Here is a 25559-nt window from a genome sequence, read left to right as displayed (position 1 = left end):
AATGGCTCTGGTAAACAGAGTTTGTTCTGTTTGCTCTTATAACAGACCCTGAGGTTTTTGTGGAAAGCTTGTCAATGTCAAGTAAATTCATCAGTCGTGTGCAGCCTTCAAGAAAAAGTTACTAAAAATCAGCAGTCTGTCATTTATCCTTGCTTATGTCGGTTCAAACTCGAGATTGGAATGTTTAGAGAGCTAATTGTACTTGATGTTCCCAGGGTCTGGGATGTTCTAAAAATAACAACCAGCAACATGTAAGTAGTCCATACTAGTTGTGTTCTATAGTTGTTGTGTTGTCTGACATGTTTGATTGGAAAGTATGGGGATCGAGAAAGGTCCTTGAGCCAAGACTTGGGATAAGGGTGTTCAATCCTGCTCCTGGAGTGCCAACGTCTTCCAGCGTTGAGCTCCAACCAGCTCCAACACACTTGCCTGGAAGTTTCTAGTAATCCTGAAGACCTTGATTAGCTGATTAATGGTGGTTTAATTAGGGTTAGAGCTAAACTTTGCAGGACAGTGACCCACCAGGAGTGGGATTGGACACCCAAGCCCTAGGCACCATAACTGTAGTGCTTAGAGCTGGTCATAGTAAAATTTGTCTTTATTCAGCGGAAATATTGCCCTCTGCCATAGCTCTGAAATTTCATATTAAGTGCATACACTCTTTAGGAATTCGCCGACAAATGGAGTGCTTGAAGGTGATGTATGTCATTTTTTTGACTTACTAAAGCATAAAAGTACTACAATATGTTTAGATATTTATGAAACGTGATAAGTTTGGTTATCCTGCAGCCAGTTATTCTACTTTGAAATGTGAGTTCAGTGTCTGTTTTTGACATCCTGGGTTGCCAGTTGGCAGAACACACAGCATATTGCAGCCATGGAAGCTTGTCGCCGCCTTTTGTCTAATTCTGTTCATTCCTGTTGCGTGTCCTCAATCTGGCAACCCACATGGCCGTCTGAGGAGGAGGGGGTGGGAGAAAGAACTCTCTCTGACATTTTGAATTTGGACTGCAGTACTCATTTCAATGTTTTATGCTTCACCTTTAAAACTATAATTGCGACTGCACCTCAAACTGTGATTCTAATAAGTCACAGAAAAACGGTATTACACAGGTCAGCTTTAAAGTGGAATTCAGTGGCATTTATTAATTTTCAGTTGTTTTTAAACACAGAATATGCAAAAAATCTACAGATTTTACTCTTCTGTTCAGCCTGAAAGTCCTGTTCAAAGGTCAATAAGATAAATCGGTTGTGGACAAGCCAGTTACCAGTTTGTTATACAGACGGCTGGAGCACTTGAAGTTGTTCTCGTCAAGAAGATCGCAGTTAATTTCCTTTTCTCCATGGGCACAAAATCCCTTAAGCTTTCTAATTAGTAGTGAATGGGCGGAATGTAAATGTGCCACTGCTGCTCGTGGTTTAATGATATAGTGGAGTCTAAAGGAGCATTGTGTAGATAATGGCTCTACAGTCATCTGTTGCCATTGCTCGCCCACTCTCAACAGCCTGTTGCCCGAGATACAGTTTTTTTTTTTCACTTTGTCTTCTCAATAGTGTTTTTCTTGACAATACATCCTCTGGGAGGGTTTTAAAGCATTTCTAAAGTGTTTGAATTCAAGTGGCTTTGCTTTTTTGCTAGTGTGCGTGTGCTAGTGCTATGATGAATCAGAAAGTCAACTGAGGGAAAGTTCTTGTCATGGAGGTTACAGCTCTTCAGTTGAGAATTTCAAACTTACCCGTTAGATCCTGTAGTCATTTGTCAGCTGTAGTGGGTTCATTGTTTATTTCTTTTAATAGACACATTTGTAGCATTATTTTACTCTCATAGTTCTTCCACTCACAGTAAATTAAAGATTTGAAACTGTTGTTCTGTCATGACAGGAGTTCACCCATAGACTACGGTGGAAAAAACATTAGCTAATGTCATTATTGCAAAGATGAGAATACGATGTTCACTTGCGCTGTATTATAAATTGCACGTTTGGATCAGAACAAATCAGAGCTTTTCTGGGCATTGCTGCCCATGGCTACATTTACACTGTTGTTGTGGGTTGTTTTTTAGTTCCCCCACTCCCCTTCCCCCCGGAATGCAATTTGGAGGAGGGGACCATAGGAAAAAACACGACTGGGCTAGTTTTGCAATTTTAGCAGTTGGGCTGGTTTTGTTTCGCAGACCTAACAGTCATGTTTCCAGGTCAGTACATCTGTCTTGGTTTTTTTTTACCAAATATATAGCGTAATCCAGAGTTCTGTTATGAAACTCTAGATGATGCAGGCCGATATAATGACTTCACTTTTTACATGGTGCTGCTGAATAGTCCTTTTCACGTCATCAGCCAATGAGCTTGCTGCTCAACATTTAAATACTGGGATAGTGATTGCTGTAGCAGTTGCAGCATGCTTCAGAAACCCTCCACCTTCCCCAGCTCCACCTGTCTAGATCTGCTATGGGGTAATTTCATGTATGTTATATATGGGGGTTATTTCATATTTGTTATATGTGCAGCAGCAGTATTTCCTACATTTCCTACAGCATGATTGTGGATGTGTTTGCAGTAGCAGGTTTCAACTTGTTCTGCTGCAGCAGCGTAGCAAATCTGTTCTGCCAAGACCAAACACATTTACATCACCAAGTAGTATATTTCCATGCTAAACTCTCAGAGAGTTATCATGACAGAAATGCAGATATCGCATATGGGTCACTTGTGTGATGTAAGCTGGTTGTCAAAAAAATAGGATATTGTCAACAAATCAGAATTGGGCATTAAGACCTGAAGAGTATATGCAGCTAAAGACATCTACATTTAAATGACCTTACATTGTTTTAATGTGTTTGCTTGTGAAATGAGTAAAAAGGTGCAGCCATAACATTTTGTGTTTCATTTATATAGATGTGGTTGGTAATATGTTTTTGTATTGTTAGTTATGATGTCTTAACTTGCATTGTTTTGCATTGTGGGTTTTGCAAACCCACATTGTTTGTAGTGTTGGCATGAGACCTCAAATCATATTAAGTCACCAAGAACACCCTAGCAATGCCCTAGTAGTTGTCAAAAGTACCGAATCAGCAGATATGATATGAAGCAATGATCATCGCAGCCAATCACAGACATGTCTGTTGAGCGTGTGAAAACAATGGCCAATCAGAGGCGTTTAAAAATCCCCAGTGCTAAAAATGGTAGCAGGAAATGCTGGTATCACACTATGCACTATGCCCTAGCAACAACTCTGAACCTGATTCTCATCGAGTTACTAAAGTGGCAACTCTGGTGGCAAGTTTTAGATGAATACACACCACTCACATTCCTTTCAAACATGCCGTTGACACGCTGCAGTCAGTTGACAACAGTGCATGAACCTCATGATTCAAGTCTTTCTTCAGTGGGCCAGAGAGAGGTTTTGCACTATCAAGAAAACCACAGTTTTGTCTCCCCAACACAATCAGGGCAGCCCTCAAGAGCTCTCAGAGAGCAGCCTGACAGCACAATCTAATGACTCGCCATTAACTAACTCTATTCCCATGAAACACAGACACTGTCCAGGTAACAGAGTGCTGCTGTGGGTGAAACCATAGTCACGCTTAAAAGAACAAAAGAAGACTCAAATTTGCTATTAAAGAAGCTTCTCCATTTCTGCCTATTTTATTTATTTTTAAGATGGCAATTCACCCTCAACTCTTAATGCGCTCTCTTGCAGTCTGTCCGTCCTCTCATCTCTCCTCACGCCTGTCCGTCACACACAAAGTGAAAGTGGTAGCGATGAATTATTCACCACCACTTGAACCCAACAGCCGCTCTCGTTCTCGCTTTTTCTGCAGCTTTAATTGGGTTTCAGAGGATAACAATGAGGACAATATCTCATTAATCAAACAAAGAGCCATGGTTTTTAAAAAGCTCAGATGAATGAAGGACATGGAGGTGAGCATGGTATGCTTCAGGGGAGAGAGGAGGTTAAACATTATGATAGTTGTGTCTGGCATTAGATTTGAAGGTTTGAAATGTTGTTTCTTCTTCGAGAGGAATTACGGCTAGTGAAATGCTGGGTTATCTGCTGAGTTAAAAGCAACTTAAAGGATTAGTTCACTTCTAGAATGAAAATTGTCCTGATAATTTACTCACCCCTATGTCATCCAAGATGTTACTGTCTTTCTTTCTTCAGTCGAAATGAAATTAGGGTTTTCAAGGAAAAAATTCCAGGATTTCTCTCCATATAATGGACTTTGATGGTGGTTGAGTTGAAGGTCCAAATTGCCATTTCAATGCAGCTTCAAAGGGCTCTACATGATCTCAGCCGAGGATTTAAGGGTCTTATTTAGCGAAATGATTAGTCATTTTCAAAAAAAAATTAAGTATATATACTTTTTAACCACAAATGCTCATCTTGCATTAGCTCTCAATTGTTTATTGTAAAGGCTGTTCGACTTTCTTTGCACATTCACTTTGTAAACATTGGGTCGGTAACTCCACCTACATCACGCATGGCAGTTCCAACGTGACTACAGAATGCGTGAGGTCAAGATTTGATCTCTCTACAGTCACTTTGGGGAAATTTCACAGGGCTCTAGACTAACGTTTTGCACTGGTTGGACTGGTGCGCCTAACTTTTTATTCTTAGGTGCACCAGCACAAAAGTTAGTTTTTTTTAAATCGCTGTCTATATAGACAATATTGTCTTGTAGCCTAAATGATTAACTAACAAAATAGTTTGTCCTTCTTGATCTTTGACCTTGGCTAAACCAGCTGGACACACTCTCTCTAGCATCACAATCTTCTAGACTTGGCCCTCTACACTGATTCTTATCAGATCTTCCACTGTGTCTGAATGAAGGGATGCTCTAGTGTCTGATCTGAACAGCTAAACAATCCCTAATCAGCTTATACTACTGTTTCAGCTTTTAAAATAGTTCAGCTTTTATGTAAAGGAAAAAGTGATTATATTTTTGTGAAGACGCTTCAGTACAGATGCCAGCATGATCACTTGCATTTTTTTCAGTGGAAACACCATCATTCTTGCTCATAAAGGTAAGAGGAATACATCATTCATAACTGCAAAGGGTCTACTTTTATTTGTGCACACTCACAATATCAACAAAATGTTGTGCTCTCTGCCGCGTCGTCTTTAACAGGAGTACAAAAATGAACTGACACTCATTGAAAACAGACATAAATATATCTATAGAAAGCTTTAAATGACTACTTAACAAAATAAAACAAATTAAACAAAAAACTTTCATTTTAATCATAATCCGTAAAGATTTCTCTGTAAAGGCGCATCTAATGAGGAGACAGGCAACTTCATCCTTGCGACACATGCTGAAAACTGTAAATAATTCAAATGTCTCCTTACTATTTCCCCTTTCACATTTATAATAAATAGCCTACTTTTTCCGGTGGTTTGCAGCAAGCTTGAGCCTATTGCATGTATTTGAATGGAGAACTGTTCAGCTGCGCTGCTGCGGGACACTAAACACTGTTGAGCCACTCTTGACAGTCGCGGTAGCACGGTCTCATGTTGTTTCCACCAGCATGGCAGTTTTGTTTCATCACTAATTAATGGATGTCTAAAATATAAAAGTAAGGGTAAGTCTAAAACAGGCGGAAGGCCCGGCCCATATCTTAACTAACTTAACCTTACACAAATCCACTTAAAAAGCGTGGTCTGGGGTAAGGATGTGAACTCCAGAGTGGTTTGCTTCTGATGTGAATGCAATCATATTAAATCATAGAAGTGAACCACTGTTCATGGCATGAATTTGTAAGACGTGCGATGTGAGCAGATAACTTATGCCTCATTTACTCTCGCCTTCAGCAAAAATCGTCTCCCGTGTTCTTTTGATCTTGTATATTCCATTCGTGAAAAATAGACACTCAGCCAGTTATGTTTTGTCATTTCAGACCAGGCAATTGAATCAAGAGTGAAAGCAGCCTAAGTGCGATTTCTATCAATCACAAAAGACAACAATTTGTACTCAAAGTTTAGCTCTAAACAGGAAGACCTTTACGGACCTAATATGTAAGATTGATTTTCTTTGCATTGTTGTATGTCGCAAAGTGTCAGAAAAACTAAAAATCCAACAGAAGTATACCTTGTGTTCTCAGTTTTGCCACAAGGGGTGCTCAAATCGAGTTTAGTGTAAACCATTTACTAACTAACTGCAATCCAGCATTAAATAGTTTGCGTTGCCATGAGATAGGGCTAGGGATGGGTGGTATATCGCATGTGATTGTCGCGAATTTTGTCAGTAAAGGTGATTGCCTGATTAGCGCTAAATCGCCATCAGCTGCTTTCAAATGGAGCGGCCTTTAAAGTGCAGAGCCATAGTTCACTGACAAACTACGCAATATCGCGTTCATTATCGAAGGCGATTCATCTGCAATAATGAACGCGATATTGCATAGCTTGTCAGTGAATTATGGCTCTGTATATTAAATGCCGCTCCATTTGAAAGCAGGTGATGGCGATTTAGCGGTAATCAGGGAATCACCTTTACTGACAAAATTCGCAACAATCACATGTGATTTATCGCCCATCCCTAGAAAAGGCTAATAACATCACTTGCTATACTTCTCCAGTCTGTGCAGACTTGAACTCATGTCATGAGCATGTAAACTCTGCTTTTAGTGCATTAGTGTAAATGTGTTTTCTGTTACTTTGTACTGAGGTGACCAGAGTTAGAAGTTCAAGATGTAATCAACATATACATTAGGCTAAAATAGCCTTTTTAGATATTTATAGGATTGCTCAAGGAAAAGAAGAAACATTGTGTAGCTTGTTAGAGATGTTCAAATGTTAGTGTGCTTTCACTGGAACACTGCGACTATTAAGATCTTCATCTTCATCTTGCAGTGTTGTTCATCTTGATCAGGCACACACAAATTCAGCATCTGGCCACCCTGAAGGCTTTACAAAAAGAAGTACATATCTTATCGTTGACATATAAATGTAACCGCATGAGCTGCAGGGCTGTGGTCATACTCCGCATGTATGACTGGCTTGATAAGGATCTTTGTGTGCCTCCACTGAGGCAGTCCCCGGGCTGGAGATGCAGAGAGTTTAACAGAGGCCCGGGGCCTGTTCTGTTCACACAGATATGCAGCTGTCACAGCTGTCGCACACTCCCAAACTTATGATACTGCTTCCTGCAACAGGCAGAGCATGACCCCACTCGTGACTGTGAAGCTGTGGTGTGTTTCTGCTACATCTGCTGGGATCTGAATCACATTCCTGTGGAGGAACAAGGGCTCTGCTTAATCTCACACTGTTTTGATCTGCTTCATTTTGCTTGATATTTTGGCAGTTAACAGGAGGAGACAGTCGGGCAAATATATACAGTGTAAAAATCTGAAATCAGATATAACTTGATGTGACATTACATATGTGCATAAAAGCTGCAGTTTATAAAGTCCCTCAACAATCGATCAACATCTGTGATTTGGAAAAGCTTACGCAGGACTGTGCATCAGAAGACCAGCATGATTTCCAGTGGTTGACTTATGTCATGTTTTATGTTTGAATGAGTTGAATATGGAGGTCCTGACTGTTTTTTTTTTGTTTTTTTGTCTGTGTCTCTAGTACAGGATTGGTCAGCTGTACATGATCAGCAAGCACAGCAATGAGCAGAGCGAGAGAGGAGAGGGTGTGGAGGTGGTGCAGAACGAACCCTATGAGGACCCCAACTACGGCCCGGGACAATTCACTGAGAAACGCATTTATCTCAGCAAGTGAGTAGCAACTGTCGTCAATTACTTGTCGAGGGAAAACTTGTCTCTAGGTGTGTCAGTTCAAAGTGTTTGATGCACTCTACTTGTACTGTATTAAAGGGATACTCCACCCTAAAATTAACATTTTGTCATTAATCACCTACCCCCATGTCGTTCCAAACCAGCAAAAGCTCTGGACCTTGACTCTGTTATTTACTTGGCAGTGTATGGGACAGTCTCAATTCTCCAGGTTTTCATCCAAAATATCTTAAATTGTGTTCCGGGTTTGGAACGGCATGGGGGTAAGTGATTAATGACAGCATTGTCATTTTGGGGTGGAGTAATCCTTTAATCAATCAAATATCATAATTTTTTATTAGTGCTTAATTAGTAATAACGACTCTTTGTTATCAATGTTGAAAATGCTGCTTAGTCAAAACGGCTACTTTTAGTACTATGTGTTATACATTTAAAATAAAACATTATTTTGTTAACATCACTCATGTAACCAAACCATTTTAGTGGCATAAAGTCCACTTTGCAGAATGTTCTGGCCAGGATCCAACATATAAACATGCATGTCTAACAACAAACTGTTGGTGCGCTACGTGACATTTTATATGACATTTAGAGGTTTAGATCTGATAAACTGGCAGCTCATTCAAATAACAGTCTCAGAAGAAATGAGTGCAAAATACGACGTGTGACGAGAATCTCTCCTTGACTTTATAACTTGTCTCCTTTTACTGCATGAACTGGGCGCTTGCTCGAGGCTTCTGTAGTAAGAATGAGTTCTGTGTTAACTGAGCCAGTGCTGTATGCTGCATTACATGCTGCCTGTCGAAGTGAGACTTGTGTGATTTGTGTATAACTGAGGAATATTTAACAGAAGAGCAACATATTTAATCCACCATCTGTATGTTGTACAGGATTAAATGTTGCATACTGGTTAAAGTCAACAGAAAATCAAAGTTGACCTTCTTTACACGGTTCAAAAATGTGTCTAATGTGTCAGCTCTTCTAATGTTTTTGCTCACCAAGGCTGCATTTATTTAACTACGAATACAGTCAAACAGCAGTGTTGTGAAATATTATTACAATTTCAAATAACTGTTTTTTTTATTTGTATATATTTAAATTTTTTCAGCATCATTTCTCCAAACGTCAGTGTCACATGATCCTTCAGAGATCGTTCTGATATACTGATTTGCTGCTTATCATTTACATTTCTCATTCTTATCAATATTGAAAACAGTTGTGCTACTTATTACAGTATATTATTATTATTTTCAGGATTCAAGAATCACATTTATTTGAAATGTTATAAATGCCTATTCTGTCACTTTTGATCAATTTAATGCATCCTTGCTGAATAAAAGTACTGTAATGTATTTCCTTAACACATTTTAACCTTATTGTGCGTGATATATCAGTTCATGCTGTGCAAAAGACAAAATAATTTTCGTAGTAAATGTGAATATTTAAGATTTCACTGTTGTTAAATATTTGATTTTCTCCTCATTTGATGTCACTAACACCGTTTACCTTTAGCCAAATGGATAAATGGATAAAAATCAGGCTCTTTCCTACATTTTCTATTTCTGTTTACTATCTACAAATCGTCCTCTTTTCACTGCTCGTTGTAGTCTCTTTTCTAAATGTTTTATAGTACACTGACATTGAGCCTCAGCTGGGGTCAGTGCAGTCCACCGGAGATCTTCAATTCATTCTCACTAAGAGAGCGGTCTCCAAGCGGCTGCTAGTTTAACAAGAATAAGCAAGGGCATGACTCGAGACCCAAACACTTTCCCAAAAATAGCCAGTAAATGCGTCCCCCAAGACGCTGCCCATTCTGTCCACTGATAAATCAATTGCTCATGCAGATGTGTTTTTGGAGAGACGCTTTATTGAACCGAGAACAGTTCCTCTGCGGGTCATGATTGGCTGAGAGGTGGTCATGACATCACTGACAACCAGTTTAGAGCATGGGCAACGGATTGGGTTGGCTTTTGGCCTTCTGTGATTGACTGATTGTTTTTCATTAGGGTAGATACATTAGAGTATATAAATTTAAATTTGTTGCAGACAACAGTGTAAGGAACAGAAACAATATAATGCTCATGTAATGTACCTTAGTTAAGCAAAAAGATATGGACCCATGAAATGAGCATTCACCGATGGGAATGTGTCCATGAGGCTTTTCAAGAGGACTGTAATCTTGCTGACTTCAAGTTGTTTACGACTGGAAGAATTTGAAATGCTCGGTGATCTTTACACACTGAACATGTCCATTAAAAACTAAAATTTGCTTATAATGTATACTTACCTTCAAGCCATCCAATATGTGGATGAGTTTGTTTCTTCATGGGAACAGATTTGGAGAAATGTAGCATCACGTCATTTGCTTACTAGTGTATCCTCTGCAGTGAATGGGTGCCGTCAGAATGAGAGTCCAAACAGCTGATAAAAACATCCACACCAGTCCTACAATTAACATCGAATGAAATGAAAAGCTGTTTTGTTTCTAAGAAACAAATCCATCAAGACGTTTATAACTTTAAACTGTCGCTTCTGACCAAAATATGAGTCCTTTTTTTTTAGAGGACTCCTATTTTGGCCGTAAGAGAGTTTGAAGTTTGAACACCTTAATGATTTTTTTCTTACAAACACACAGCTGTTTGGACTCTCATTCTGACGGCACCCATTCAATGCAGAGGAGCCATTGATAAACAATTGATGTAATGATAAATTTCTCCAGATCTATTTCAATGACGAAACAAACTCATCTACTCTAGATCTTGGATGGCCTGAGGGGGAGTACATCTTAAGCAAATGTTCAATTTTTAAGATGTAATTTTAAGCCTTAAGATAGGACAGTGTAATGACAGGAAGTGAAATGGGAGAGGAAGAAGGGGTGGGATCAGGAAAGGTCCACAAACCCGGGACGTCCATAGTGCAACAGCACTATATGTCAGTGAAGGCTATTGGTGCCGGCCTTGGTGAACTATTTCTTTAAGACCATGTGTTAGAAAGTCTGAGACACATTACCAAAAATCAGATATCACACCACTTCTAAAATTGGTTTGGATCAGGACAAAACGAAATAACAAAATGAAAACAAAACAAAACGCTAAACAAAACAACAGTTGGATAGGCCTGCTTGTGTAAACAGCCTGAAATACACCTGGTGAGACACATGATTATAGCTAGATATAGACCAGATATTTTAAAATGGTGTTTTCAATTACCCACACTCATTAAAAACACGCTTCTAACCTTTGACCCAGTGTCTGAGGCTCAGACTAAATTTAGTAGGAGCGCTTCAGTAGCTCAGCATTTGCTTCATAAAAAAAGACTCACGTTTTCATCATTTCAACATTTGTGAGTGCCTACTAACGTCTGGGTTACGAACTGCTCTAGTATTTTTTTGTGAGCCTAAGAATATAATTTTTACAGTAGGATAACTACAGTGGCAGTCACAACAAACAGATTAAAAAGAATCCCCTCTCGAAACCCCAAATCTGTGTGAACTCTAGATGATAAACTAGAGATGAATCAAAACTTAAAGGAATAACAGACATGAGGAGGAGGAGTAGTCAAAGTGGAGCACGCATGAGAGCAAAAAAGAAGGAACAGAGAAAATAAGAGCGCGCGTGGGGAGCTTGAGATGTGCGTGGGATGGGAGACGGCTGAGCTCCCGCTTTTATAGCACGTGTAGAATGGGAGATTTGGCTGTGGGAAGCTGTACCTGCGTTCTCGCCCACAGGCCACCTGCTTTTGCGCTCGTGCGTGCCATGCTGCTTACGCAAGCTGTGGCCGCTTTTCGGGACCAAATCTAGAACGCCAACATCTTTTGATTTCACTTCAGACTGAAATTGATGAAAAGTTGATGGATTTATGCATTTGGAAAGCGTTGGAGACAAAAGCAGTCCTCCACATAAATGCAATGTAATCTGGTTTAGTGCAAATGGACGTCTTACTGTTAGTGTAGGCTCATTTCTGAAAACCCATTTGCATTTTAAAAGCCCTCAGGGTTACATCACAGCTGTGCCGAGTCATGCACCAGCAAAATGTGCAAGGCCTGCATAAAAAGTTGCTTTATTCCCGCTGCTCTTGCTTTTAAGACTGGCACCCATCCCAGTTTCATCCCCTCTGCATCTGGTGTATTTAGGACACAACTGCAGAAGGGCGTGAGAAGAACTCCATTGGCTTATTATATTAAGATGCCTCATGCTTCCCCAACACATCGTTGATTTTATTGGTTTGCCAGTCGCATCTACCCAGCAACAATAAGATTGTTTCCAGCATTGCATTCAGATGACTATTTGATACCAAAAACGACATGCATAACTACATATATTACTATAGTTGGAGGCTAGATATGAGTTTTGGGTGAGGTTATACTGATTTCAATTTTGGTCTGTTTTTCATACAGAGGATGACTTTAGAAGACTTTATATATAGTGTGTGAGCTACTTTTCTGATGCTTTGGTCTTTTTCTGAACTTGATAGCTCCTGGTAGTTTTATGACAAGTACTGCATAACAGCTCTTCAGTCTTAGTTTTTTTTTGTGTCCATGGAAAATATCATAGAGGGTGAATAAATAATGACAGATTTTTCATTGTACTGCGTGAGAGCCACTGATTATTTAGACATGGCACAAAAGATGTCGAAAATAGCAACACTCATAAATGAATCATTAGAATGTTCTTAACAAAAATTTACTGATTTATTTATTTATTTGGGGACACATAAGATGCTGAAAAGCTATTAGTGTGCGTGTGTGTGTGTGTGTGTGTGTGTGTGTGTGTGTGTTTTCCTTCATAATAGTGTTTGGGCAACAGAAACTGTAAATGGAAGAGAAATTGTAAATTAATCGCAAATCTCACCCATTTTTATTATAAATAAATGCATTTGCTTTTACTCTTGAATCTCATGGGAACCTTTGAAATCCTTTAGTTTTGTCAAATCTGAAATTGTTCCTGGAATAATTGCCACTTAAAGGTATTTTCTTTAGTTTAGAATAATTACAGTATATTAATATTAGTACTAGAGTATAGCACTGCTTAATTTAGGAGAAGTGGTTTTATTGCCCAAATCTGTTCAAATCTGTTGCCCAAATAGAATCTTTCTTGGAATAATTTTTTGTATTTTTATTTCTTTCACACAAATCAACAATGTCACAAAAGCTCGGATATATATATTTTGTCACGACTGTAAGATGTGCCCTGTCACAAAATTGTAAAGATTCTCAGTGTCACGTGATCCTTCAGAAATCATTCTAATATACTGATTTGATGAACATTTCTAATTATTATCAATGTTGAAAATAGTTGTTGCTTAATTTTTTTTATTATTATTTGTTTTTTTTTTAGTTGTTAATTTTGTAACAATGTGAAAGTCTTGTCATTTTTTTTTTATCAATTTATAAACATTGATTAAAAAAAAAAAAAAAGTGAAATATCTGATCTTATTTGACAGATTCAGTCCAAAACGAGCATTAGTATAGAAGATTTGAGTGTCTCCAGTCACTGATATGCTGCTTCTCTGTTAGTAGTCAAGCTCACAACTCATATTGACAGCCGTCTATTAGGACTTTGAGGGACTGATGAAGAGCGGTTTTGCAGCTGCTCTTAAAGAGAATGAGTTTTGGCAGCGGTTAAGGAAACCTGATCTCAGATGAGAATGAAAGAGCATCTTGGTCCCTGAGCGTCCATCAGCGCTTCCTCGCTGCAGCTATCAGTCTGTGATTACTACTGTCATTGCAGTCGGGGGGACGGGGCGTTTGGCACAGTGAGCTGGCACTCTCCACTCTCTTCTCAATACTTTTCCTTCCTTTTTTTGTCTCTTTCAGCAAGCTTCCCAGCTGGGCCAAAGCTGTGGTGCCCAAAATCTTCTATGTGACGGAGAAAGCGTGGAATTATTATCCCTACACCATTACCGGTAACTACAGCTACTTACTTGCAAGCATACAGTGCCGTTATAATTTCTTAAAGGAATAGTTCATCCAAAAATGGGTTCACCTCAAACCATCAAAGATGTAGACGAGTTCGTTTCCTCACAGAACAGATTTGGAGAAATTTAGCATTACGTGACTTGCACATCAATGGATCCTCTGCAGTGAATGGGTGCCGTCAGAATGAGAGTCCAAACAGTTGTCCTCTCACAACAAAATTGACCCAACATATTTGTTTAGGACTGTTTTATCTAATAAGCGGTGCTTGATCCATGCATATTTCTCTCCCGATTCAGACGAGATGACTTTTTCACTGGAAAAAGCAATATTATGGACATAGGACCGTATTTTAGCCAGCGATTTGGCATGAAAAAATGTCTTGATGTTTTTCGTGAGAATTACTTGTGAATTATTGTGATGTTTGGACTCTCATTCTGACGGCACCCATTCACTGCAGAGGATCCACTGGTGAACAAATAATGCAATGCTACATTCCTACAAGTCTGTTCTGATGAAGAAACAAACTCATTTACATGTTGGATGGTCTGAGGGTTGGTACTGTATATACTGTAATCAGCGAACTTTCATTTTTTGGGTGAACTATTTCTTTTACATCTTGTGATACTGTGGTAGTAGCATACTTTATCTGAACTCCCTCTTCATATTATTGTTTCATGACCACATTATATCATGACCATAGAAGAAGACATGCTACTTTAGGTTTGTCTTATGTACGGCTAATAGTTTATTTGTAGTTTTCACTACAAAAAAAATTGCATTTCTAATTCTTAAAACAATAACGGGACACCAAAGTCTATTCTATTTTTGGAAAGTGCCACTGTTCACTGCTACTATGAATAGGTTTGACAGTCAAAACAGACTTTAAAAATGAGTCAGCCGTTCTTTATAAAATGCTGTAATATTTCTGCTGTTATTTCACGGTCAAATCTTAAATATGTGCAGAACGTTGTTTTTCTGCAGTTAGTCTCAGCTCGCTGAAGAATGCATATGTTATGATGCAGTGAACGTCTATGAACTGCTTCTTTAAAATCAGACCTCTAAATATCAAATAACAGTTTGTGAACAAAAGAAATGATGTACTTTAATAGATACAAGCAGCACTTAAAGGACAAATGAGCACCATAAAAGTACTGTAACAACATGCGGATGAGTAAATACTGACAGATTTTGAATTCATATTTTAATTATTCCTTTAAGGATCTTATTTGAACAGATGTATGTACAGTTAAATGTGACAAGTGACATCTTTTTGACATACTGCATTGAAGCAAATATCGAGCTAATGCTTTAGAATAGACACCAAATGAAAGGAAACACTTGGACATATCAGAGATGTGTGTATGTATGATAAACGCACACACACACTCAAAATACATGCACATATTGTTGTCAGACACACACACCCACACACACACAGAGAACAGAAAGAACTTCAGTTCCCTGAAGAACTGGAGGTCTTTCTGTGATTAAATCTTTGATTGCTTCAAGGCTGCGATGTGCTTATTGCTATGACCTTTAACATGAAGTCTCTCTTTCTCTTTCCCGTCATCTTCTCGATCCGTCTCCTCCCCCACCATTGACTCAGAGTATACAGTGAGTATGGCTTCTTCTTCTTTTACTGATTCAATAAATGCAGCCTAGATGAGAGACTTCTTTCCAAACATCTTATTGTTCTCAAACTGTTAAACACTAGGGTGTTTTTAAAATGACACGACATGTGGTCTTGTGCATTTCACTGTATGTTTATTAGCATGTTATGATGTTAGCATAGCTCCACAGGAATCAGTTTTGAGTCAAGTCTCCTGTGTGTTTCACATGAAAAGCACTATTTGTTCGGAGTGTGGCGCTGCTATTAAGGCTGCTCTCAGTCACTCACCATTTCTATTTCAGGCTCTGTCTATGTAGGTAGTTCAAATCAAGCTCACTAGGACTTGGAACAGAGCTACAGTGTCTGGAAGCTGATTCCCCTTAACCAACAACCATGTTGTTATGCTATCCCAGAATGCACCGTTCTTGTTTTCCCTTGCTGTGCTGCAATATAATTAGAGTGTATTGGAAAACCAGACAGACCAGGTGTCTTCAAGATCCTTGGAGACCGTATTAGGTTTCGTGGAAAACCTTGTGCTTATTCGAAAGAGCAATAATACATGTTAACGCCTCAGGACTCCTTTGAGCCTTGTGAATATATTGAAGGTCTAAGGTATTGGGACCTCAGGGGATATGAACACCGAACACGTTTTTACATCCAAAAATATGAGGCGTGGAATGAAAAAGCATGTTTTTGAAAAACTGTACTAATTTTAACGTGAGAGCTGCATTTTTAGAGTGAAAAAGATGTGATATCAAATTTAAGTCCATCTAGCGCATGTTTAATAACAATGAAAAAAGCTGCATTCTGTGACTTAGACTTTAGTTGCATGCAGTGTTGGGAGTAAAGTTATCAGATTACTTTTTTTTACACAATTAGATTACTTTTTTTCAAGTAGCTAGTATAGTAACACATTACTTTAAATTAACGACCAAATATCTGAGTTACTTTTACAAATAGATGCTTCCTTCCGTCTGAGCTTTAATAATTTAACTTTTGGTGTGAAAGGGCCTTTACAGTTGTCAAAAATAGAAATTTTGAGTTTTTTCTTTTTATTTGTTATTATTATTATTATTATTATTAAAAAAAGAAATAAGCAAGCTCAGATCAGATCAGGTGACAAAGCAATGCAAAAGTAACATAATGCATTACTCTGCATAAAAAGTAACTAAGTAACCTGAATAGCTATTTTTTATAGAGTAACGCAATATTGTAACGCATAACTTTCCCCGACAATGGTTACAGCGTGTACAAAATGGGCTTTCACCCATTTCAGAAATGTTGTAGCTACATCTATCCAAAGCAGCATTGAAATACACTCATTTATTGGCTGAATGTTTATGGAGACAATATATTTTTGTAAATATATGTCTTAGATAAGGGTTTTTTTTTCGTCCTTGTGCTAAGAAAATTGCAGTCAACATATCAAAGTTTCAAATGTTTATTTTATCCGATGTATTAATTTAACTGAGTGCAACAGTAGAGCTCAGGAAGTACAAATCCCTTCATTTTCTTCAGAGGGATATTGATTTTAGCAGTAACATGAACCTTTTAAGACAGTCCTGCTGTCAGAGCTTGTAAATTCATGGTATATGCTTGTGTTTAAGCCGCACGTAAACAAAGTTTCAAAAGAATAAAAATGTATGCAATTCCCAGTGAAAAACTACACTACCCATAATCCTGAAGAGAGATCCACCAATCAAAGAAGTCACTGTGATCAACGTGGTTTCTGTACTCTCTCAAACTATTTGTATTTCAAAATTAATTTATTAGATGTCAACCGATTGATCAGTTTTGTGGATTATTCACCACTTATAACCGATTGCTGAGAATCCCAAGAATTGGAGCGTCTCAGAAGGTCCGCTGTCATTATACAGTACGAGAAACAACCTCTAGAGGCCAAATCACTGACAGCCCCTGCTCTTTGTTTTGACAGACAAATAAACTACGGGTGCACGATAAATATCGGCCGATTATTAATGCGCATCTCATCAGTAATGCCAGTTCTCAAATCAGCGGTAAATCCCATCAGGTGCACGATTTCACATAGAGCAGCTTTTACTACACAGAGCTGTTGTTAACCGACTAGCTGCGCAAATCAACGCCGATAATGAACGTGGATTTGAGCAGCTTGTTAGTCATACAAGCGTCATACTCCGGGGTTCCCTCTAGGTATTTGTGCACATGCATACTCTTCAAAAACAGCTTTTAGAGGACGCACAAAAATACATCGATTAAAATGCATTTATATTTAGATAAAATGGAAAAAAATGATTGTACTGCATGTTAGCTTGCTTATTGTGCCCAAGACCATATATTTTTAAGCCCATATCCCTTGCTAACATGAAACTTTGCTTCTAACCACAGCTCAAGAGCTGTAGGTCCAACCGCGCAAGTTTGGGACGCTGTTTGCAAATGTTTGTTTGAACTCTGGTTTCGGGAAACAGCGAATCATTGAACTATGTTGGTAATGACAGAACTTGCAACCATAGTTGGCTGACAATGCTTTTGGGAAAAGCACCCCAGTGCGGTGTGACGTAGTTATCATAATCAATCAAATCCACTAGCGGTCAGCCTTAATAATGTGTTGAATTTATATTTTTTCCAAATGTTTCAAAAGCGTCGCATGTTGTCTTGGAGCTGGTTGGTTTGGTTAATGTCTTACAAAACTTATTTTTTTAAGAATATTTTGAAATCTCTATGGAGAAATTATGCATGAGAAAAATATTGCTGGCACCCAGAAAATGTGGATGTTCACTGCTCTGTATTGCCAAAATAGACGCTTCCAATATCTTCCCTCTACACTAATTTCATTTTATTTGGATAACATCCATAGTGCAGATATATAATGGGCAAAAATACTTCTTATTCTGTAAGCTGTTATTATTGGAGTCTCTGCGATGTCCTGTGGTGTGTGCCGAGAATACAGTGGACTCAAGTACAAAACTGATCATAAAGGAAAATAGATTGTATACATTTTTAAAATTGTTTACAATTTAAATAATATAGTAACTTTAAATGACAAACTTCAGATATATCATAATCAAGTACTTTACATGTGCTTTAGTATGCTAGTCAACACATCAAAATAAGTGTGCTTCACAATAACAGAGTATTAAAACAATGGGTTAAAATGTATAGCTTTTTATTTGACATCACATATTGCACTTTTCTAAAGTGTACTTAAGTGTGTTAAGAAACAGTCATGAAAGCATCTCTCTTTAAGTTTACTTAGGTTGTTTTTTATTTCAGAAAACTTGCATTAGATCTTTTTTATTAATACTATATGTTTTTAAACTTCATTATTTTAAGACTTGAAGCAAAGTACTGGTGCATTCCATACAGTTGAGTTCAATAATTTTTCACATGGATAGTTACATATTTGCCTTATTAAAAGCTTAAGTATAGTACATTACAGTTTATTTTTTTGTCAGTAGCATGAAATGTAGCCAACTAGTTTTTCAAAAGAGCTTGTCTATAGTTTAAAGTACTTTTAGCTTGGCAAGCTACCGTTTCAAACAGTGATTTAGAGAGTTGTAACTCAACGATGCCTTGCGGGTTTGCACCCCTAGATCTGCTCTTCCTCTCTTCTCCTCGATCCTTCACCCTTCCCCCACTGCTCCAGCATTTCCTCCAACATTACGTAACTCAGCCTCTATTGATCTCCATAGCGATTGTGAGAGCGGTGCTTAATCTAATCAGGCAGCAGTGTGTTGGGTCTCGGAGGGAGGAGAGAGGAGGCTGTAAATCCAGTGATGCAGAAAAAGAGCTCATCATTACAGCAGAACGCCAGGCTCATAAAACACAATCACACCGAAGCGCGTTGCCCTGCAGTGCACCAGATCTACTGAGAGCAAGCATGCAGTGTGTTCATGAATGAGGCTGGGTCCAGGCTTTGACCCTTCTTGATAGATGTCTAAAATTAGTTACTGGACTCAATAGAATTAAGCATTGCATGTTGTTTGTGGTGGGGTTATTTTTCCCTAATTGTCTGTTGATTCATTATATGCAGAGGTAATAAAGTATTTACATACTTTAAAGGAATAGTTAATAGTTAATTAAAAAATGTACTTACCCTCAGACCATTCATGTAGATTATGTTTCTCCATGGGAATATATCACTTGTTTACCAGTGGATCTTCTGAATGGGTGCCGTCAGAATGAGAGTCTAAACAGCTGATGAAAACATCACAATAATCCACAGGCTATCCACACGACTCCAGTCCATCACTTAACATCTTGTGCAGTGAAAAACTGCATGTTGAGAAGAACCAAAATTCACATCATTAAGTTTTTTTTTTTTTTTTTTACTTCTAACCTTTGCTTCTGGCCAGAACATGAGTACTACCTCCATAATATTGCTTTCTTCAGTGAAAAAGTCATCTCCTCTGAATCAGGAGAGAAATATGCATAGATCAAGCACCGTTTATGAGTGATAACAATTTTAAACAAATATGTTATTGGATTTTGATTTGAGAGAACAACAGGCATGGATTTTATCACTGGATGAAGCATTATAGATTATGGGTTTATTTATGGTCATAAGTGAAAATGTAAAGTTAAAAATGTCTTAATGGTAGATATGTTTCTCACAAACACACAACTTTTCACTGCATAAGACATTAATTGATGGACTGGAGTTTTTATCAGCTGTTTGGATTCTGACGGCACCCATTCACTGCAGAGAATCCACTGGTGAGCAAGTGACGTAAAGCTACATTTCTCCAATTCAGTTCCAATAAAGAAACAAACAACTCTACATCTTGGACAGCCTAGGAGTAAGAATATTTTCCACAAATGTTTATTTTGGGTAAACTATTCCTCTATTTTTATCTTTTAAGGAGCACAGCAATTTATGAATGACATTGTTAAAAAGCATGTAAAACCAACTGTCAGGTTTTATTAAAAAATTTAATAAAAATGAAAACACAACAAAAAAAAAACTATCAGAATGTAATCTTTGTTTGGTTCGAAATAAAACAATAGATGCACTCTTGAAAATGAAGACAGATGTATTATGTGGTTTTCAAACAAATGTTAGTGCATTATAATGATTGTCATCAATGTGAGTGTCTGTTTCCTCTACTGTGTGAAATTGGAGAAATTCATCTACACACACACACACACACACACACTTGATGACTCAAATACATTGAGCTAAAATAATGAAGTAAAAGAGAGGAAAAAAGCTTGTTTTTATTTTCTGTGCAGATGATGCTTGATTTGATGTGTTTTTAAGTATCCAAATAATTTCTAGGGTGGCTGTTTTTGCCTAATTGAAGTCATTTCTGAGACGTTTAACATTTTTTCCTTTTCTTTAGTGCTCTTTCCTGCCAAAGTTCTCCATCCACGTCGAGACCAAGTATGAAGACAATAAAGGCATCAGTGACAATGTATGTATATTGAATGCAGTGTAAATATGCATGATTTCATCTTTCCTGGTCTTTTCTCAGTTGTCTTTCATCTAAATCATTTCTGTATTGTGAAAACTGTTGATCATGTTGAATGAGAGAAATGATGAGCAAAACTAACATCTAGAAAGCCTAGTGGAGGCTCGGAAACGATTTGTGCCATCACTAGATTTAATGTGCTTATAAAACTTTATAGAGGTGTGGGTCTTCCCTTGTTTATTTATGACTTTGATTAAATATTTATCCATTATTAAAGGAATAGTTCACAGAGAGATGAAAAGTTGCTGAAGTTTCACCCTCTGGCCATTCAAGACTAATGGGTTTGTTTCTTTATTCGAACAGATTGGAGAAATTAAGCATTGCATCACTTGTTCACCAATGGATCCTTTACAGTGTATGGGTGTTAGCAGAATGAGAGTCCAAGCAGCTGATTAAAACAAGTAATCCAGACCACTCCAGTGGGTTAACTAATAATATATGTGCACTAATCAAGCACAATTAATAAGCGAAAAACAAACTGGAGGAAGCAATATTATGGTTTATGTATTTTGTCCAGAAGTGACCATTTTAATCTAAACACCTCAATAATAGATTTGTATCTTAGAACATCTTCACAAGATACTAATACATAGACTGGATTTGTGTGAATTACTTGTGGATTATTGTGATGTATTTATCAGCTGTTCTGACGGCACCCATTCACCGCAGGGGATGCATTGGTTAGCAAGTGATGTTGTGATAAATTTCTTCAAATCTGATTCAAAAAAGAAATAAATTCATGGTCTGGGGATAGGTTAGTTTTCTTTTTTGTTTAACTATTCTTCTCCCAAAATATTTGTCATTAGCTGGATGTCAAGCTATGAAAAGTGCATTGAATCAACAATAAAAAAGTCCATAGGATGTCACTCACAGATCTCATTCACACTTGTGTGTATTCATACACATTTATGATGACATTCAGATTTTTTGTTTGTTTTGACTTCCTTAACACTGTGTAAATCTAAGTGGAGGAAACCCACTAGCCAAAAACCTCTTGTGATTTCAGAAGGGATTTGTCCTGTAGAGTTCCAGGGTAAGCTGGACTCTTTAATAATGCTGGCCTGCAGTCAGTCTGAGGGGCTTACATGTATCAGGATTGTTCCAGACGGCGGTTACGGTCTGTCTGAGCTAGTGCTGTCTGTACGAGTCTCCACATACATGCTCACTCGCTTAGAAAGAATTTTGCTTTGTTTTATCCCTTTGCTTTTGGCATCTAGTAACCCCTTTTATCCTCTGCCACAAATGAGAGCATTTTAAAGATCACTCACTGCGAGCGGATAGTTCTCCGTCTCCTGTGATCAGTTTGAGGCGTTTGTGGGTTTGTTTGAAGATTTAACATTTACAAACGATGTGCTTGAACTCACCCAATGATTAAATGTTAAATCAGCTGTACAGTGGGAAGGGATGAAGTAGTGAAAACTAATGTTGTGGAAATAGTAAGGTGTTCTGAGAAAATGTCTTGGAATTCAAGATGTTGCATTTTCATACTATAATGAAAAACGAGACTTGATTAGACATAGATTGATAGACAAAGACAATTCACAGACAAAGTGATTGAATGAAATCTGAATGTGCTTGTGGCACTGTAAAGGAGAGGTGAAGGAGCCAGATAGCATCTGTTGGGAGGTAGTGGGGTGCTGGTTGCAGTGTTAATTTCGTTGACTAAATATTTTCGTCATTATTTTCGTCACGAATATATTTTTGCGGACGAAAACGAAACGAGAACTAAAATAGAAAGCACTGATGGAGACTAAAACTATGACTAAATTGATTGACATTATCGTCAACGAATAAAGGACGAGACGAAAATAGACTGTGACGAAAATCAAATCAGCAGACGGGAGAGATGCGAGGAATTAACAAAGACCCGGCAAAACAGAACAGGCGAGACTGCATGAGAGAAGAGAACCAATCCGAGCCTGACTTATTGAGACGTGAAGCGAAGGTTCAGTTTTTAAATGAGCTCCCGGGAAGACGGCATTCGAAGAGGTGATGTCTAAAAGAGCGACAAAATGTCCACAGCTCACTTCGCGTTTGACGACGAACAAAACAAAACAAACTGTAAAGCACGCGGAGCGCTCATTCGTGGCAAGAACACAACCAATTTGAAAAGACATTTACAGACGAGCCACCCGGAAATTTTCTCAAATGTAATTTCACAACGATGTTCTTTTGTTTATTGAGCTAAGCAAAAGTGGAATACTGCAGTGCGTAGATGTTGTAGCATTAAATATTACGAACTGAAAAGTAATGTAAAATAGCCCCTTCTTCAAGTTAGATGAGAGCACAATACTAATACATAATATCATGATAAATACATTTGATTAATACTAATGTTTAGTATATTTTATAATGTTCTACTTGTTGACAATATCACAAATATTTCTATATTAGTCATGTGAAACGTGAATGTTCACATCCTATCATTATACATACAAATCTAGCAATATTGTAGTATTTAAAACATACAATATTGCTAGACAAATGAATACCTTATAAAATCTTGTTACTTTTTTTATCCACCCAACTTATTAAATATTTACTTTAAATGTATGCACTTATTGTTCAACTCAGCTGTAAGCTTTAAGGTCCTGGACCTAACCTTATTTTTCTTTTATTGATGGTCAATTGGCAGCTAGTTATTGTTTACATTATCATGACAGTGTTTGTTGCTGCATAAAAGCTTTTGAATCGAAATAAAGACACAGTTGTGTTGAAATAAAGTTGAATTTGTGTTTTATATATTTTGGTTAAGTTTGTTTCCTATACCAGCTGTAAAAAAATGTCTAGTAAATCTGTTATTGATTTTAGTCTTATTTTAGTCGACTAAAATACCAAGCAATTTTAGTCGACTAAAATACCAAGCAATTTTAGTCGACTAAAATAAGACTAAAATTAAAACAAATCAGATGACTAAAACTTGACTAAAACTAAAAAGAATTATAGTCAAAAGACTAAGACTAAAACTAAATTAAAATTTCGTGTCAAAATTAACACTGGCTGGTTGGTTCACCTCAGGGCTTTTTCTGCATCTGCAGGTGAGAAATAACAGAACGCTGCATTCTTTCTCCAACCGTGTTTCACACTCGCTTGAGATGCCAACACTTCTTAAGTAACGGTGGCTGATGAGCAGAAAATAGCTTCAGGTTTTATCAGCCATCTGGTTCCATTGGCCATGTGCTGTTGATTTGCCCTGTCCATGGTGCTGAAATAAACGAGTGAGGGACAGACCTATCACCCGCACAACATTTATATTATTTTATTTAAATGAAATGAGATAAAAAATAAGGGAGATTTGTGATATCAACCAAAAAAAGAACAGTATTACATTTTGATGAGATTATAAACACATTTTTATTTATTTGGATTAGTGTGCACTAATATAATTTGTGCACTATGAAACTAGAAACATGCATTAGCAAAGTAAAGTGTTTTGGTTCATTAAAATGGGGGAAAATACAAGGTCTCAGGACATTTCTTTTTAAAAGATGAATTCATTTTAACCTGACAGTGAGCTGCCGTTTGTGCTTATTGAGCATTTTATTACAAAACAATGGCGTAAATAGAGAGTTTGTTCTCCATTTGCTGCTTTAACATTTTCCACTTCTGTTTTAGAAAGACATTGCTCTGACTAAATGTTGGAAAATTGATGCGCGTTCAGGTGTGAACTTTATGCAGGCCAGTCAAGTTCTTCCACACCATTCTTCACAGACCTTGCTTTTTTTACTTAATCAACCACGGCCTTCTTCAGAGTGATATTTTAACCCACCTCTTCACTTGTGTCTTGTCTTTTTGCACCTGTAGAGCTCTGTCTGCATCTGTAAGTGCAGAAAACACAAATCCTTGATCTGTATTCCGCCTCCTCGTTGGCTTGAGAGGCGGTTTCTGATGTTTTCCCTACATTTATGCCATGTTGGCTGCTTTGAAGTATAAACGGCGCACTCCAGCATGCACTAGTCTGCGTTGCAGCAGGAGTCCATTTTAATGTTGCTTTTCACCACCATTGGGATTTAGAGTTGGTTCTTGTATTTTGTTCATCGGCTTTGATAAACAAGCTTGTCCGAGTTTCGTGCTTTGACTCCGTCTTGATGCCACATCTCAGAAATAAAGGCAGATTTTATTTATTGGAGCCATCATTCAAGCCCTTTTTAAATTTCCCCATCTCTCTTGATAAAGTCTGTACCATATTTTATAAAATATTCAGGTACTCTGCCATGTCATCCCCTTTTATTCTTTATTTACAGCTAGTGCACTCTCCTTTGTGTCTACATTTTAAAATAAAGAGGTTTTATACATTTCTCTCCATGTCATCCCTGAAGCTTACCGTCAGTTGGATATACATAGAATTACAATGTAATTGACAAACCCACACAGGTGGCAGACAACAGGAGAGCCTGAAAGCACCCGATCCTTTGAACAGAGTGCTCTCACCCATTAAAAAGTCGTTGTTAGGCTGCAAGCACTCGGATGAGGGGCAGCTTATGCAATACGCACACAGACCGAGAGCTCCTTCTTGTGGAAAGCGTGGAGTCTACGGCTGTAGAAATGTTGGAGTCTGCCGAGAGTTGCTAAAGATCTACCCACAACAGAAAGTCATATCCCGGTGACAAATGAACAAGCTTGTGGTCATGCTGAGAGTGATTTGCTGCATTAAGCAACCGGAAATCATTGTCAGTGAGAGCTAATGATTTGTGGTGGTGGCAGAGTTCAACATCCGCCCATTCAGATGAAAAGAGATTGTAAATGTAAAATGAACAACAACAGTTTAGTTGATTCAGTGGGAAGTTGAATGTATGGGAGCTTGTAAAGCATGACTTACTTTCTTGGTGGATTGTTGTTCAGTT

The 25559-nt window shown here is 37.9% G+C and overlaps 1 protein-coding gene across 2 annotated transcripts in view; it reads left to right on the top strand.

Annotated features, from left to right (window-relative positions):
- The window catches only part of pitpnc1a (phosphatidylinositol transfer protein cytoplasmic 1a), a 68868-nt gene that overhangs the window by 36346 nt on the left and 6963 nt on the right, over positions 1-25559 (top strand). The window contains exons 1-5 of one of the 2 annotated variants that reach the window (XM_026207453.1): positions 4867-5021; positions 7573-7721; positions 13555-13643; positions 15263-15270; positions 20587-20658. In XM_026207453.1, the coding sequence (XP_026063238.1) occupies positions 7594-7721; positions 13555-13643; positions 15263-15270; positions 20587-20658 (297 nt within the window). In that variant the 5' untranslated portion in view covers positions 4867-5021; positions 7573-7593. Of the gene's footprint in view, positions 1-4866; positions 5022-7572; positions 7722-13554; positions 13644-15262; positions 15271-20586; positions 20659-25559 lie in introns of those variants that run through there. The other variant, XM_026207452.1, reaches the window with a different exon arrangement.

The sequence above is a fragment of the Carassius auratus genome, chromosome 28 (genome assembly GCF_003368295.1).
Source record: "Carassius auratus strain Wakin chromosome 28, ASM336829v1, whole genome shotgun sequence".
In the NCBI taxonomy this organism is placed as follows: domain Eukaryota; kingdom Metazoa; phylum Chordata; class Actinopteri; order Cypriniformes; family Cyprinidae; genus Carassius; species Carassius auratus.
Note: the sequence above shows the minus strand (reverse complement) of the source record. Positions and strands in the feature narration are given on the sequence as shown.